General features: G+C 38.0%; 1 protein-coding gene across 3 annotated transcripts in view; it reads left to right on the forward strand.

The window, feature by feature from the left end:
* The window catches only part of ncoa1 (nuclear receptor coactivator 1), a 73,384-nt gene that overhangs the window by 40,232 nt on the left and 18,440 nt on the right, over positions 1 to 14,712 (forward strand). For all 3 annotated transcript variants that reach the window (XM_087852149.1, XM_087852148.1, XM_087852150.1), the window contains exons 3-7: positions 1,770 to 1,875; positions 9,708 to 9,874; positions 10,984 to 11,081; positions 11,198 to 11,375; positions 14,156 to 14,335. In XM_087852149.1, the coding sequence (XP_087708275.1) occupies positions 1,787 to 1,875; positions 9,708 to 9,874; positions 10,984 to 11,081; positions 11,198 to 11,375; positions 14,156 to 14,335 (712 nt within the window). In that variant the 5' untranslated portion in view covers positions 1,770 to 1,786. The remainder of the gene's footprint in view (positions 1 to 1,769; positions 1,876 to 9,707; positions 9,875 to 10,983; positions 11,082 to 11,197; positions 11,376 to 14,155; positions 14,336 to 14,712) is intronic.

A 14,712-nucleotide genomic window follows, 5' to 3' on the forward strand; every position in this document is an offset into this window, starting at 1 on the left:
CTGAATTGTGTTTTTATTGGGTGCTAATGTGCTGCAGTGCTCTCATTTCTCACTGTTGTGGATGGATGTTTTTTAAGTGCTGTGGGTTAGCACTACAAGGAAGGCGGAAGCAGAGCGGGGTGATTTGAGGTGAAATGTAAACAGTGCTAGTCAGGAAGGATTAGCATCCCGTGAGCAGCATGGACTTGCAGCGGCACCCAATACTTGTGACAATGGCAGCCTGTTTTTCAGTGGGCTAAAGAGGTTGTGTGTATGTGTACAGATTTTTCTTTCAGTCACAACGCATGAATGTAAATTTTAAAGAAAAAGAAGTTTCCCACAAGTAGTTGAAAGGCTTTTATTCATGTTTATGTCTCACCTTCCTTTTAGAAATCCCGAGGCGCCGCTGTAGCTTACCTGGTCACTCTACACATCCTCTTCCCGCTTTCCTGTCTACTCTGAACTGTCCTATGAATACAGGTTACAGAAATTGAAAAGATTTCCGTTGTTTGTAAGCAGTCAGCAATCTCTGTACAAAAATGCTCATATCAATTGCATTTGCATATTACAGTGTATTTCTTGTAGTACTTGTGAGATGCTATGTAATAGTAGGTAAACTATGAATGGGAAAAGCCAGATGTCGCTTGGACGTCCACTAGATGATGAAATATAGCATAATGTTGCAGTTAAACTACTTATTTGTATTTAATTGATATTCAACACTAGTTAACTTGTTTCTGAGAGCTTATAGTGCCAGTGGGAAACTTATTGAAACTGCAGAACGTATTGTGAGAAATGGCTGTACATTGGCTGTAAAAACTCCAGTGCAGAAAGTGGCTGATCTGCAGCCACTTTCAGCTCAAGGACTTTAACATGCAAAGAAGATGTACAACTCAATGTGCTACACATTTCAGCAGTATTTAAATTAGTTTGATTGCTCACAAATTGGAATAATTTTTGCTAAATTTGTCACCTGGAAGAACTCTCAGTCAGTTATAGACTCTCATTATTGTTTACTGGTTGGTCCACACTGTTGTAAATAATAATTCAAGACTACATATGTAGGGCAGGGTGTCCGGATCATTTGGAAGAGTAAAGGATGAAAGTGACATGTAACTCATTTGTCAACCTCATACACGGCTTATCAGTTGAAACATGTAGGTTAGCCTAATATTAGCCACTCAGCATTAATAGTGAATTAAAATGTTCTCAGCACAAAATACTCTTCTTGTTCTGTATTCAGAGGTTGGTAGAAAACTGCAGGTGAAGGTGATTTTAAAAAAGGACTGGTCAGGACAAATATTAAAGAAGATGCACCTGTGTAAAAGGGGTAAACTTGTGTAATGACTGTGAGAAAAAATTACAATCGTGTAATTAAATTGCTGATCATGTTGATTGATGATGGTGTTGACAGAAATACACACAATCAGAGTGCCATGTGATTATTTGGATTATTACAGTAGTGTTTGATAGTGTTATTGACTTTTGTTTTAATTGGGAATTTGTTTTACAAGGAAAAACAAAACATCAGAGTCGGTCTTGTCTGACCAAGGAGATTCAGTGTGGCCTTGGATTTTGTGCATGTGTGGTTAGCTCTGCCTGACAGTAGGAATTTAAAGAAATAGTTGTCCAAAGTCTTTACAAAATCTATGGCTTTCCTGTGCTCTTTTATCTGCACTGGTTTGTGGGAATGGATCTAGAGGGGAAAAAGCTGTGAGATTTACGTTAATGGCTGTTCTCATTTTGTTCCTGACACTTTTTTTTTAACCATGTGTTTCCCACCCCCGCAGGTCAGTTAAAGCTGAAAATGAGTGCAGTAGGGGAAAGCCCTCTGGACCCTGCCACGCCAGAGTTACGCAAGAGGAAGGGCTCGCCATGCGACACGTCAGGGCAAAGGTAAGACCGGCTGCATGCCTTTTTTTTTTTTTACAACACTGACAAACATTACACGGATAGAGCCGGAGATACTGTGAATCTTTATTGGTTCATGATCAGCCAAAAGATGAGTAATAAAAACAATTATCAACCATATCAACCTAGCTTTTTTATCAGTAAGGTTATAAACGTCTATGCTCGTGAAATTATGTCGTAAAATACATGTAAGCAAATGATGTTTGCATTAAAATGTGTTAAACCATTAAATGAATTGCCAAAAACTGACTGATCAGTGAAATTCAACTGATGAGATCACAAGATAAAATCGAACTCATAATTTCGTCATTACTTTATTTTCATTATCACATCAGAAGTTACATTTATAGCAGACTACATGAAGCGTTGCAAAATATTGATACAGAAATGTTATCACATTGCTTTTACTTGAGCTGCAGTATTGATGAAGTGGCAGCAAAAAGGGTTTTTCCTACACAGAGGAATTTTGGCACCTGCACAAAGAGCTAGCAGTTTTTTTTAATCAACTTTGTTAGCAGGGGCTTAATTTATAATCATAACTAAATGAGGGTGGGAATTTAATGCATTAATTGCGATTAATGAATTTGAAAAAAATAACGCGTTATAAAAACATTAATGCATTTAATTGCACTTTGAATTCCAAGCAAAGGGGAACTTTTGTCAATGCATGACTTCCTGGTATACCGATTACACTGATGCACACAGCTACAAAAATGGAAGAATCTGAAGAAAGTGCGTTGTTAGGACTCATTTAATTTAAATTTAATTTTAAAAGGCTACCTAGCAGAAGTCTTGATAAAAGCGTGGTTTTGTGCAAACTGTGCAAAAAGGAGTTTGCATACCACCGCAGCACTTCAGCCTTACAGTACCATCTAAATGCAAAACATGTTGCAGCGAGCACAGAAACTAGGAGCTGTTAGTGCTAGCAGTCCCAGTTTGACAATCCAAACTTGATGAAATGACTGGCTCAGGACCAAAATTACTAAGTCAGCATCGGACAAACTTACAAATTGTCTCGCAAAATGGATTGCTCTGGACTGTAGACCACTATCAGTGGTAGAAGATAGGGGTTTAGAAAATGTGCTACAGATTTAAATGAGGAAACTCTGTGTAACAGGGCCCTGAGTTTTTACAGAGCAGAATCCACCATCAGGGAGGCAGACTGCCCGCTGCAGTAGTGGTCCAGTCGAGCAGGGACCGACCCACAGCTGTCTGTCCTGGCCTGCAAGTATTTGATTAGTCCGGCCACTTGTGTCTCATGTGAGAGACTGTTGCAGACTTGCAGGTCACATAGTAACAAAAAAGAGAGCTGCCTTGAGCTCTAAAATGTGAACAGGCTAGTTTGTCTAAGTAACTGCCTGAAAGAGACGGACTGTAAATAAGAATGGAGTTATTGTGAGTCCAATGGGTTTATTTTTGCACTAAAATGTTTGATGATCACACCGTTTTCTGCCTAATTTTTATAGAAGAAAAACTGCACTTTATTTTGAAATTTTTATTATTATTTAAAGACAATACCATTTAAAAAATGTACTAAAAGTACTTAAAATAGCACTTTATTTCTAAGTCTGCCCAATTTTGGCCAGGGATATTATTTTTGTTTCTCTGTTTTGCATTTAAATGCAGTTTTCCCCCCATAAATCAGGTAACGCAATCATTGCCTTGGCTGTACATGGCGAGCATGCTTACTGATGACTTGTTTTTGCTCAGTTTTGGTCAGCTGGGCTGTCACTGTGGGATTAGGCAACTCCAGATGGGAGAAATATAACGTTTTACTCAGGGCGAAATAGTGTTTTATTCTGCTTTGCTTTGATTATATCATGTCGTAGACATGAAATGTTCTGTGTTTTTTTTGTAGTGTGCTTTAGAAGAAAGTGTATTTTTGTGTCTGCAGCACATATGTTGTCCAGACTCATCAGTGAGGATATGTGACTATAGTCAGGAAATAGAGCTTTTAGACAAGTACTAACTGTTGTATTATAACCCGACCAACCTTTACTAATGCAAAGCTATTTTTAATGTGTAACTGTAACCAAGTAAAGTATTTTTTAATTATTAAGATATTAAAAATAATACAAATCATGGCTGAAAATATGATGTCAGCAGCAAAATGATTTGCTTCACAATCAGTCTCTCTAACTTTTAATGTGGAGGTTAGAGGTTTCTTGCTTTTTAAAAGTATAACATATTCATTTTGTAAACATGAACACCAAATTGGTACATGTGATGAAAAAAACATGTTACGGGACATACAAATAGTTTGGTGAAATTTGTGTTCAGGAGCATGAAGAAGGATTTCATGAACTAACTTTGAGTTTGCTTAGTTTTTGGAGGCAGTTTGCTAGGGATGAATGTCTGTTCCCCAACCAAGTGGTTACTGGAGATACCACTTTTTTATGTCCGATACCGATATCATAAATTTGGATATTTGCCAATACCGATATGAATCTGATATAGTTCATTTTATAATCAACAAAACTGTTTGTTTATTTTAATATCTTGCTGCATTTTGTATGAGTTCACACTCAAGTTTTAAAAAAACAAACACTAAAACTATTCTGTTATACCTGTATGCAAAAAATACACTGCACCCAAAATATTTCATAGTTCAGCAATACTGATCAATCTAATTTACTTAAACCTACACCATCCAACCTATTCTGGTATTCTAAACAGTACTTAGCAGAAATATTAAACAACCTTACTAATAGGGTTGCAAACTCCCAGCAAAAACAAAAGGAAACCACCCCCCTGATAATGCTTAATCGGCGCAATCTACTTTAATTTAATGTACGTGTAAAACAAATGCACAGAAATCAATTATTTTTCTACATATTTAAATACATTCAACATCTTTCTTCAACAGAATTACATACTGCACAAATGGTTACCAAAGGAAAAAGTACTGTAGCTTACCAGGGTATATATTAGAGTTAATATATAAATGGTAAATAGCCTGTATTTGTATAGCGCTTTTACTAGTCCCGCCTAGGGACCCCAAAGCGCTTTACACATCCAGTCATCCACACATTCACACACACATTCACACACTGGTGGAGGCAAGCTACAGTTGTAGCCACAGCTACCCTGGGGCAGACTGACAGAAGCGAGGCTGCCATATCGTGCCATCGGCCCTTCTGGCCAACACCAGTAGGCGGAGGGTGAAGTGTCTTGCCCAAGGACACAACGACCGAGACTGTCAGAGCTCGAACCGGCAACCTTCCGATTACAAGGCGAACTCCCAACTCTTGAGCCACGATCGCCCTATAGTTCCTATATACAATAATGGACTTCTATACATTTTACATCAGATGAAAACTTTGGTTGTAAGATTCAGATAATTATTTATTAAAAGCCAGACATGACAATTAGAAAGAAAAGTATTTCTTTGTGCCCCCCTTTCCCTATTAATACCCTACCTGGCCCCTCTAGAAAAACTTTGCTAGATCCGCCCCTGCACAGTTACCAGCTGTCAGCTACATAGAAAAGGATCCTGGTGTAGAAAGTAATACATTCTAACAACAGATTATCAAGCTTAAACATGCCGCTGTTGTTTATCTGCTGGTTTCCTCTTTCTGGTGCAAAGTGGGCGATAAACAAACAAGAGAGACGGGAGTTGTGACAGAAAAGCCGATCAGCTGATCATTGATCAGCTTCATGATTGAAGTAGCAACAGGAAAGGAGGGGGAGAGAAGAAGAGGCAGTCCCTGCATATATTAGTTGTTAAGCTTGACGTGGGAATGCTTTACAAACATTCAGAGATGAACTTACACACTTGCTTTACTTCTCTCGGATAACTTTCTCAGAGATGAAATGCCGGTTTCGTAGCGAGGCTCTAACTGCTCAACCAGACCACCGACAGGTCTCGCACGCCACAGCCACTCTATCACGTGACGCATGCTGCTCCGACGTGCTAAGGTTATGAGCTGAGTTATGCCATGTCGCAAGTTTTGTTAAATGATTTTGTGATATTTAATGGATCGGATTACATTTTTTATTTTTCTTCGATATCCGATCCAGTAATTTAGGTCAGTATCGGACCGATGCGTAATATCGGATCGGTCCATCTCTAATTTGTGGTAATCAGTGAAATTCGTATTGCAGACAACTTGGTGTGGTCCACCAAACTCCAGTAACCAGAGCAATCTGTTAGCAACCAAAGCGAGCACAAGAAGGTTTTTGGTGCAGCGCTATGTTTGCGACCAGTTTCACCTAGCAACATCCAAGTGGTTGAGGAACCCACATTTGTCACTAACAACTGGAGGTTGCCAGGGGATCACCAACCAGTCTCTAGGCCAGTGTGATTGCGGTGTCAGTGATTAAACATCGGCAACAAAAAGTGAAATAACATCCCACAGACAGCCTGTCAAGTACTGACTTCCTTGTGCCAAATATTTTGTTGTTTTAATTTATTTATCACAATTTTTATTTATTTGTTAGTGATATTAAAGTGATTTATGTCTGTATACTCCCGAGGGAAAAACGAATCACTATAAAGATATAAATGGAAAAAACAATATACATGTATATTTGTATATGTATATACCATGATACCAAGTTATATACCAAACATTTTTGCTACTCCAAACAAAGTAAATTTGAACAAAAAGTCCTAATTAAATAGAAGTAATTAGAAACCTGAGATAAAGTTTAAAGTATAGATTCGACTTTAGGTCAGTATAAGTTTAAGTGGGGCGTGTAGGAGTGAAAGTTCTCAATGTACTGTATGTGTAAATCTATAAGGCCTATAGGTGATGTAACAGCCCAGCTAGCATTTCTCCAGCAGCTACACTCATCCACTGACCCGCTCATTTCACACAGCAGCGTCCTCCCCCTCCTCACCCTTCCCTCGGTCACCACGCCTGTGTTTTCTGGCTGGCCAATGCACTGACCTACTTTTGCTGTTGTCGTTTCACATACACACAGTCACATATACGCTCTTCTTGCTGCCACATACCTTGCTGTTTCTCGTCCGTTAGAAATGAAATCACTGGAACTCAAGAATAAATTTAAACACCAGGCTGCGCAAAAGGTTAAAAGAGAAGAATCTTAATTTATTTGTTTTATTTTGATTTTTGTCCATTTTCAATATTAGAGAAAAATGCCACAGGTGGATAAAAAGCCAATGCAGGAAAAAAGAGGATTTTTTTTAAAAATTTACTTTCACAGTTTAACCTACTAACCTTACTTAAATTTAACTGGCTGTTGTTTTTTAAAAAAACAATCTTTTTTTCTAAGTAAGCAGTGTTAAAAAGTATAAATAAATCAATTTGATTGCAAAAAAGCAACACCATGGTAAAATGGATTACAAATAGGGCTGGGTATCGTCACTGATTTCTAGAATCGATTCAATTCCGATTCACAAGGTCCTGAATCGATTCGATCCACGATTCGATTCAGTTCGATTTGAATCTGGGAAATTTTGACAGTCAGAAATATTATAATTCAGATCAGTACATTTACATATTTTTGTATCTATAAAAAGGAAGCTGACACTCGCAAGACTTTATCAAAGGTGTGAGCGTCACAGCAGATGCCTTTGTGTCAAAGTAGCTGAAGATAAAACACAGAAAAACATGAAGGTGATTTTCCTGTTCTGGGATTTTATAAAAATATTCTGCAGTACATCAAAAACTAAAGAAAACCATCAATTTATGAACGTTACCTCTGAAGTTACAGCGGTTTTATTAGAGACACGGCGTTTTGCATTTTGCATAATTTTAAAAAGTTTAAATTTGTTCAGTATTGAACGGCAGAAATTCGGTTTTCTTTTCAGAGGTATATAAAACGAAAAAAAAAAACGTCGACGACAGCGCTGTAAACAACGGTAGACTTGTGCGTAACAAGCAAGCGAATAATGAAGAAAACAGATTTTTAGACGGGAAACTGTTCTTGAAGTACAGAGAGAGAGAGAGAGAGAGAGCTGTGCATCGTGGTCGAAGCAAAACAGTAAAGGTCAGAGTGAATTCATGACGATGTTTATGTGAAGCGTAGTTTGGATCTTCTTTTGCTGCTGGTTCGGTCAATATTGTTTGGAGAGACATCAAACAGCTGTAGAATCAGCGCATAAAGGGCGTGAATACAAAGAGCGGACCCGCCGACAGATCAGAATCAGCGAGCTGTAGGCTTTCAGCCCCGACTGTGAGAAAGGTGACATCTAACTGATTCTATCTGCGGGTTGCTCTGTGTGTTTAAGTCTTTGTGCAGAATCCGTGTTCCTGCTCTCATTTACTGTTTTAGCTGTTTGGTGGTTGTTGAAATTTTGTGAGGTTTAACCTGAGATTCTGGCATTTCGGGCAAAATAAATTTATATTAAAAAAATCAATTCAGAATTTTAATGAATCGATTTTACGTTATCCAAGCCAGAATCGATTTTAATCGATAAATTGATTATAAAAACCCACCCCTAATTACAAATATATTAACACTGTGAAACCAAAGGTCAGAGCTGAAAGCATGATTCAGATTCGATTTAAGCTAATTTTATTTTAATCTGCATTAATTGAAAATTACAAAAATGTCAAATGTCATATTTACAAGGGCTTAAATAGCAACAGCATTTTTTTTTAACTGAGGGAGGAAAAACATTAAAAATATAATAATCACAAGGTCTAAAATCACCTGAATGTAGATGTATGTATTGATGTATATGTTTCTTTGCCATCAACAGCAATAAAGCAGAGGTACAAGATGCTTTACAAAATGTACAAAATAGTTTAAATAGCAACATTCAAATAACTTGTGTAACACTTTCTATCCTAACTCTTTCATACAACTATATCACAAACAAAAAATAAACAAAACTTAGTCTACTTTATTTATTCAATTTAAATATATCACCAGCCTTCCAACAGTCTTATTTGTGCTCCGTTAAAGATCATGTGTTTCTCCTTCATTGCAATCTACGTTACTCTGCTGGATTTCCTGTGTAATGTGTCTGAGCACATTGTGTTGGGTCCAACCAGCTTTCTATTTATTTCTTTGTCTCTATTGCTGTCAGTCACAACCAACGGTTCAAGTCACTCATTATTGTGTAATAACTGCATATTTAGCCTACAAGGACAATTATAGTTTTCTCTGCTGCTTCTGCTCCTGGAGGGGTGCTGATAATTGCTTGTACATCATGGGTGATTTAGTTTAAACAATGTGTATGTTCTCATATATATCCATTAATCCATCAGTAATTGATTTTTTTTCTTCTCTTGTCATAAGCATTTTAAAAAGAGATAATAATAATAATAATAATAATAATAATAATAATAATAATGATAATCACATCTTCTTAAAGTTTTTTTTAAAGCTCTTCATGACATCTTTAAACTTTTATATTCACAACGAGGCTACGGATAAATGTTGACCACTGACATCAACAGAAAGTTAGGCAAGTAATACTATGGCTGACACAAAGTTCATCCTCATTACTAAACATGGCGATATAGTAATGCGTTATTACTAAAGTGTTCTAAAGTTTTCCTTATATACTTGGCCATATTGATTAGTTCAGGACAATGTACTTCAAGTACAGTGTAATTTAAATGTAACTTTTGCCGAGCAGAAACAGTGAATTGATTAATTTTTAACATGTCAGATTCAAGGATGTCAGGTTTTGCTGCTTTTCTTTCTCACTTCAAAGTAAATGTCACGGCTTTCATGGTTAAAAATGTCAAAATCAAAACAAATATAGTTTCATTAGTGCTAGAGAATCAGTTTAAAACCAGATAAGTACTGAAAAATCACCCAGAAAAGTAGTACTGATTTAAAAACAGCTGTTTTAATGTGAACTTCACTTTGAGTCTTCGTCGGGTCTGTTTCTGCAGTGCGGAGAAGCGGAGACGGGAGCTGGAGTGCCGCTACATCGAGGAGCTGGCGGAGCTGTTGTCATCCAACATGGGCGACATTGCCAGTCTCAGCGTTAAGCCCGAAAAGTGCCACATCCTCAAGAGCACTGTGGACCAAATCCAGCAGATCAAACGGCGTGAGCAGGGTGAGGAAACACGTTTTCTATACAGTGTCTCCACAATTTCTGTCAAATATTATGCTCTTTAATTTTCTTTATAATTTTCTGCGTAACTATAATGTAAACAAAAAATTCATAAAACATTTTATGTAAATGCTTAAACAAGGTTTGCAGGAGTAAACCAGGGTATGCAAAAAATAAACCTCCACATCTGTAAGATTTGTCACCTCAAGTTTTCAGTTAAAGCATAAATTCTTATCCTATCTTGACAGATGTGGGGAGGAAAGCCTTGGCTGTCTTTGTGAGGCCACTCATTGACATCGGTGCATTCCTAAGACTTAAGTTTAACCATCACAAAATATCTGATAAACTTTCACCTTCTCCCTGACCTGAACCGGTTTTGTAACCTTAACTGTAAAACCAAGCTTTTACCCTCAAACAGGGATTTAAAAGCTTGTCAAAGAAGTTTAGAAAATGTAACCACTCTGGTGGTCTAAAGCTGAACTTTTTTCAAATAATATGATATATTGTTTTGTCTTTGGTTTCCAGTAGTCTGTCTGCTCTGTGCAGCACACATGTAGAGTGCTCTTTATTTCAAAACAGTAACTGTATGATAATAAATTGTAGCCGTACAAAATAACCTTTTTCATTCCATCCATGAACATGTGCTACACTTGCTAGAATAACACGGTAAAACTGTGATATTTACCTCAGTGTTTATTGTGCTATGAATATCGCTGAGACTCAAAATGGGCTTTTTGGCAGGCACCAAATATTTCTGTTGGCATTAAAACCCCCTTTTTTTATAGCATAGCAAACGTCGTGTATGGGTTTTTAATAGCGCTGTCAGCGTTAATCTTGTTAAAATGACTTTAACGCCATAACCACCTTAACGCGGCAAATCTCCGTTAGCGAGTTACCGCGGATCGCCCCGTGCGTGGTTCTGCACGGCGTCAATGTGTTAACATGTTGACGCCGTGCAGAATCACTCATTATGACGTTATGGCCTTAATAATTTAAACGAGATTAACACTGACAGCACTAGTTTTTAAAAATAGGCTTTACACATGCTCTACACAAAAAACAACTGTATTGCAAAATATTTAATGTCTCTGTTGTTCTATCCCCCCCCCCAGCCCTCCTTTCTCCAGATGATGAGGTGCAGAAGAGCGACATCTCCTCCAGTAGCCAGGGACTGGTGGAGAAAGAGGCGTTGGGGCCCATGCTGCTAGAGGTAAAACAATACATAGAAAATCCTGGTTTGTGTGCCTAACATGTTGTTTACTCCTAACTAATTTTCCTAAAAGAAAATCTGATTTAGTTTTCCCTCTCTCTGTTCTTCCCGTTAAGGCGCTTGATGGGTTTTTCTTCGTTGTCAACCGGGAGGGGCGCATCGTCTTTGTTTCTGAGAACGTGACGAGTTACCTTGGATACACCCAGGAGGAGCTCATGGCCTCCAGCGTCTACAGCATCCTCCACGTGGGAGACCACAACGAGTTTGTTCGTAATCTGCTGCCTAAAAGCCTCGGTGAGTGAGCAGAATCGATTTTAAATGCAGCGTCTGCGTTTTCAGCCAGCGACTGCAATGTTTTTGAGGGATATTTAATAATCACTTTTTCAGCATTTTTAAATTTCACCATTTCCATGCCAATGAAACCCATTAAGGAGGCAATAAAACTCACTGTTAAAAAAGCAGAAGAATCTCTACACGGCACTCAAATTCAAATGATTAAGTTGGTTTATTAAAAGAAGATTTTGTAGCTAAGGCAAATTTAAAGAGCTGTGAGGAGAGGTAGGAGGATGAACTGTGTAAATTTTAAATGAACAGAGTTTTAGTGCTTCTCACAAAGCTGCAAATTATTAGGGAGGAAAGTGTGTAGAGGCGGCACATGCGTGGGTGAAGAGTATTGAAACATAGACTTTCTATTGTGTGACAGTGTATTTTTTTTCTTTTGTGTGTGTGTGTTTAGCTCCAACCTTGAAGAGATTAGAATGGAAACGTAGGGGCCAGATGAGGGGGATTTAAGGACAAAAGATAACAGAGTGCACTAGGCAACAAGGTTGAATTGTTGTATTTTCCATTGGTCTTGTAATTCGGCACCAGGCACTCCAGTGCTTCTTTTTTTCTACTCAGAAACAGATTTTAAAGAAAAATAAACTCACAGAGACACTTAGCAGATGGATTTTTACCATCTTAGGTTGGTTGTCAACATTTAGCTTATTCTTAAATCCTTTAGTGCTTCTTCTTTGTGTTGCTTAACAAGGATTTGCAGCCCTTTGTAAATTAATATAAATTTTGATATTGTATTTAAAATTATTGTTATTTACTAAATGGACACAGAACAGTAAAATGGAAGGAGAGAAGAACAGATTCAAACTGAGTTTTTCTTCTTTGACAGTATATTTTAGCTGTTGGCTCTTCCTTTCAGTTGTCTGTTGATACCGCTGATTTAGCGCTGCAGCAGAAAACAATTGCGTGTATGAAAGAATCAGTTAAGTAGACATAAAGTAAGAGGCTAAAACTAGTTAAAAGGAACACAAAATTATTGATTTATCTTTGATCAGGCGGCAGAACAAAATGCTTTTGTGCTTTTTAAATGTTTGCAAAGTTACAAAAATTGCATCAAAGCAGTTATCCTCTCCCACAAACACTCGCCCTGAATTGGCTGCACCTTGTTTCCTTTCTGTAACTTATCTACCTCACTGTGTATCAAATGTAACAGCTAGTTTGGGATTCAAACAGATAATCAGTTTATTTAAAGCTGTGAAAAGATTTGTGCTCTTCCAGCTTCATTGGTTTGTGGTTTTAAACTCATGAAGATATGTTACTATGAAAGGCGAGTTTTTACCTTACGTAGTAATGGCATGCAGTACGCAAAAAAATAGAGCATTCCTTGTGCATGGAGAAAGCACATTAATAGTTGATAGTTAATTTTATTGCAGTTTCCATGCACTTCCAGCATCTGAGGAACTGAAAACCCAGTGGATTACACTGGGTTTTGATGCCAGTGCCTCTACAATGCTAGGAAAATCCTCAGTTTTAGCCTCAGTGCTACATTTGCTTTGAATTTTATCCATTTTATTTTGTGGGTTTTTTGGTTTGTTTATTTTGTTTTGTTTTTGTAGTTTGTTTTTCCCCTCACAGTCTAAAGTCATGCTTATTTGTCTGTTAACTGATTATAAAATTTCCCAGAAATGTGTGAAATATCTTTGCCGGGTCTTCATCCACTAACCCCCAATCAGTCGCCGCCTCTCCCCAAGTCTGGTTCTGCTGGAGGTTTCTTCCTGTTAAAAGGGAGTTTTTGAATGTGAAAGTGAGTGAGTGGTGTTTGGTTAGAGCTGTGATGAACTGGTGTTCCCCCTCTCTCTGGGTGACTGCTGGTATAGAAGTTAAGCAGTTATGGAGTATATAATTATTAAACAAGTTAAAAAGTACTAGGCAAATGTTTTAACTTGATACTGTTTCACCAGATCCGCTGACATCTGTCCATTTGTGTCCACTAATTACAAATTCCACTAAGCTTTCCTTTCACTGTGTGAATCATGTTTGGGTGATTTGGTGCTCTCTGTGTGTGTTATAGGCTGTAAATTGGAAAATAAATTCCTCGCTTTCCCCTCTCCCTCTCTCCCACTCTCTCTCATCGCCCACGATTAGTGCCGAGATGCGCAGAGGCCAGCACAGCTCTGCTGTTCCATCTGTGCCTCACAATTAGGGTTATAGCAGATTGATAGCCCTGCTTTAATTGAGTGCAACATTAAATTATGCCCCAACCCCCTGGTGCTGTATGAAGCTGCTGGGGTTAATCTTCTTCTTGTTTCACACAAGTGTGACGGATACAAACCTCCATAGTTCTTAGTTATGAACCTGTAAACGAGGAAAATATGATGCTGATATTAAGATCAGACATTCTCATCTAAGCTGTTGTCTTTTTGTCCTTTCACCATAAATCTCATTAAAGGAGTGATATTTGTGTAAGAAAGAATGAATGCATAGATGCAAAAAGTCTTTTCTTGTCTTTCAAATGCGTGCAGCAGATTTGTATTTGCAAATGCCCTATTGTCTAATTTTTAAAATGTGTGCAAAACGCATCAAAGCGTCCCAGTGTCAGCATTTATTTTGCTGCACTTTGTGCAAATCAGACGAGCATTTGCATCTCTAGTTTTAGTGCTAAATTAAAAAAGGATGGCGTTCCTGAGGGTGATTTGTACCAGGTTTAGTAAAGAGATTTTATCATGAAGTGGTGGAAATGATGGGACTTTGTTTATTTTCTCTTTCCTCATCAATATTTAACTTTCTCTTTGTTGTAGTAAATGGTGTCCCGTGGCCGCAAGAATCTGGGCGCAGGAACAGCCACGCCTTTAACTGTCGCATGCTGAAGAGGCCACCAGACGAGGTGGATTCGGAGAACCTGGAGGCCCGGCAGCAGTATGAGATCATGCAGTGTTTCACCGTGTCCCAGCTACGGACCATGCAGGAGGAGGGAGATGGTACATACGTACAACACAGCCATGAGCCATTTCCTACACTGAATCAGTAGATTGTAGTTTTTAAAGCCAATATCAATAGGCACTCATCAGAGTATAGCCTTACGATGATCACGGTTTGAACTGACTCAGTGTTAACAGCTGAATATAAATCTATTTAGGTATTGCACCAATGTGTGCATTTTGCACCATTCTTTGAAGAAAAAATATCTTGAACTTGCTCACCAGACTGGCTGGTATCAGTTTGCGTGTTTAGGAATTGTTATATAAGACAGCTGAACAAGGGTGTCAAATTCAGGGCCGCACAGAGGAATAAGAATCACTTTCTTCTTCACATATGCCTACAAGTATTACCAAGCCTGTTTTACAGGCCTGAACAT

Source organism: Neolamprologus brichardi, chromosome 15, assembly GCF_056152115.1.
Source record: "Neolamprologus brichardi isolate AB-2024 chromosome 15, ASM5615211v1, whole genome shotgun sequence".
NCBI lineage: Eukaryota > Metazoa > Chordata > Actinopteri > Cichliformes > Cichlidae > Neolamprologus > Neolamprologus brichardi.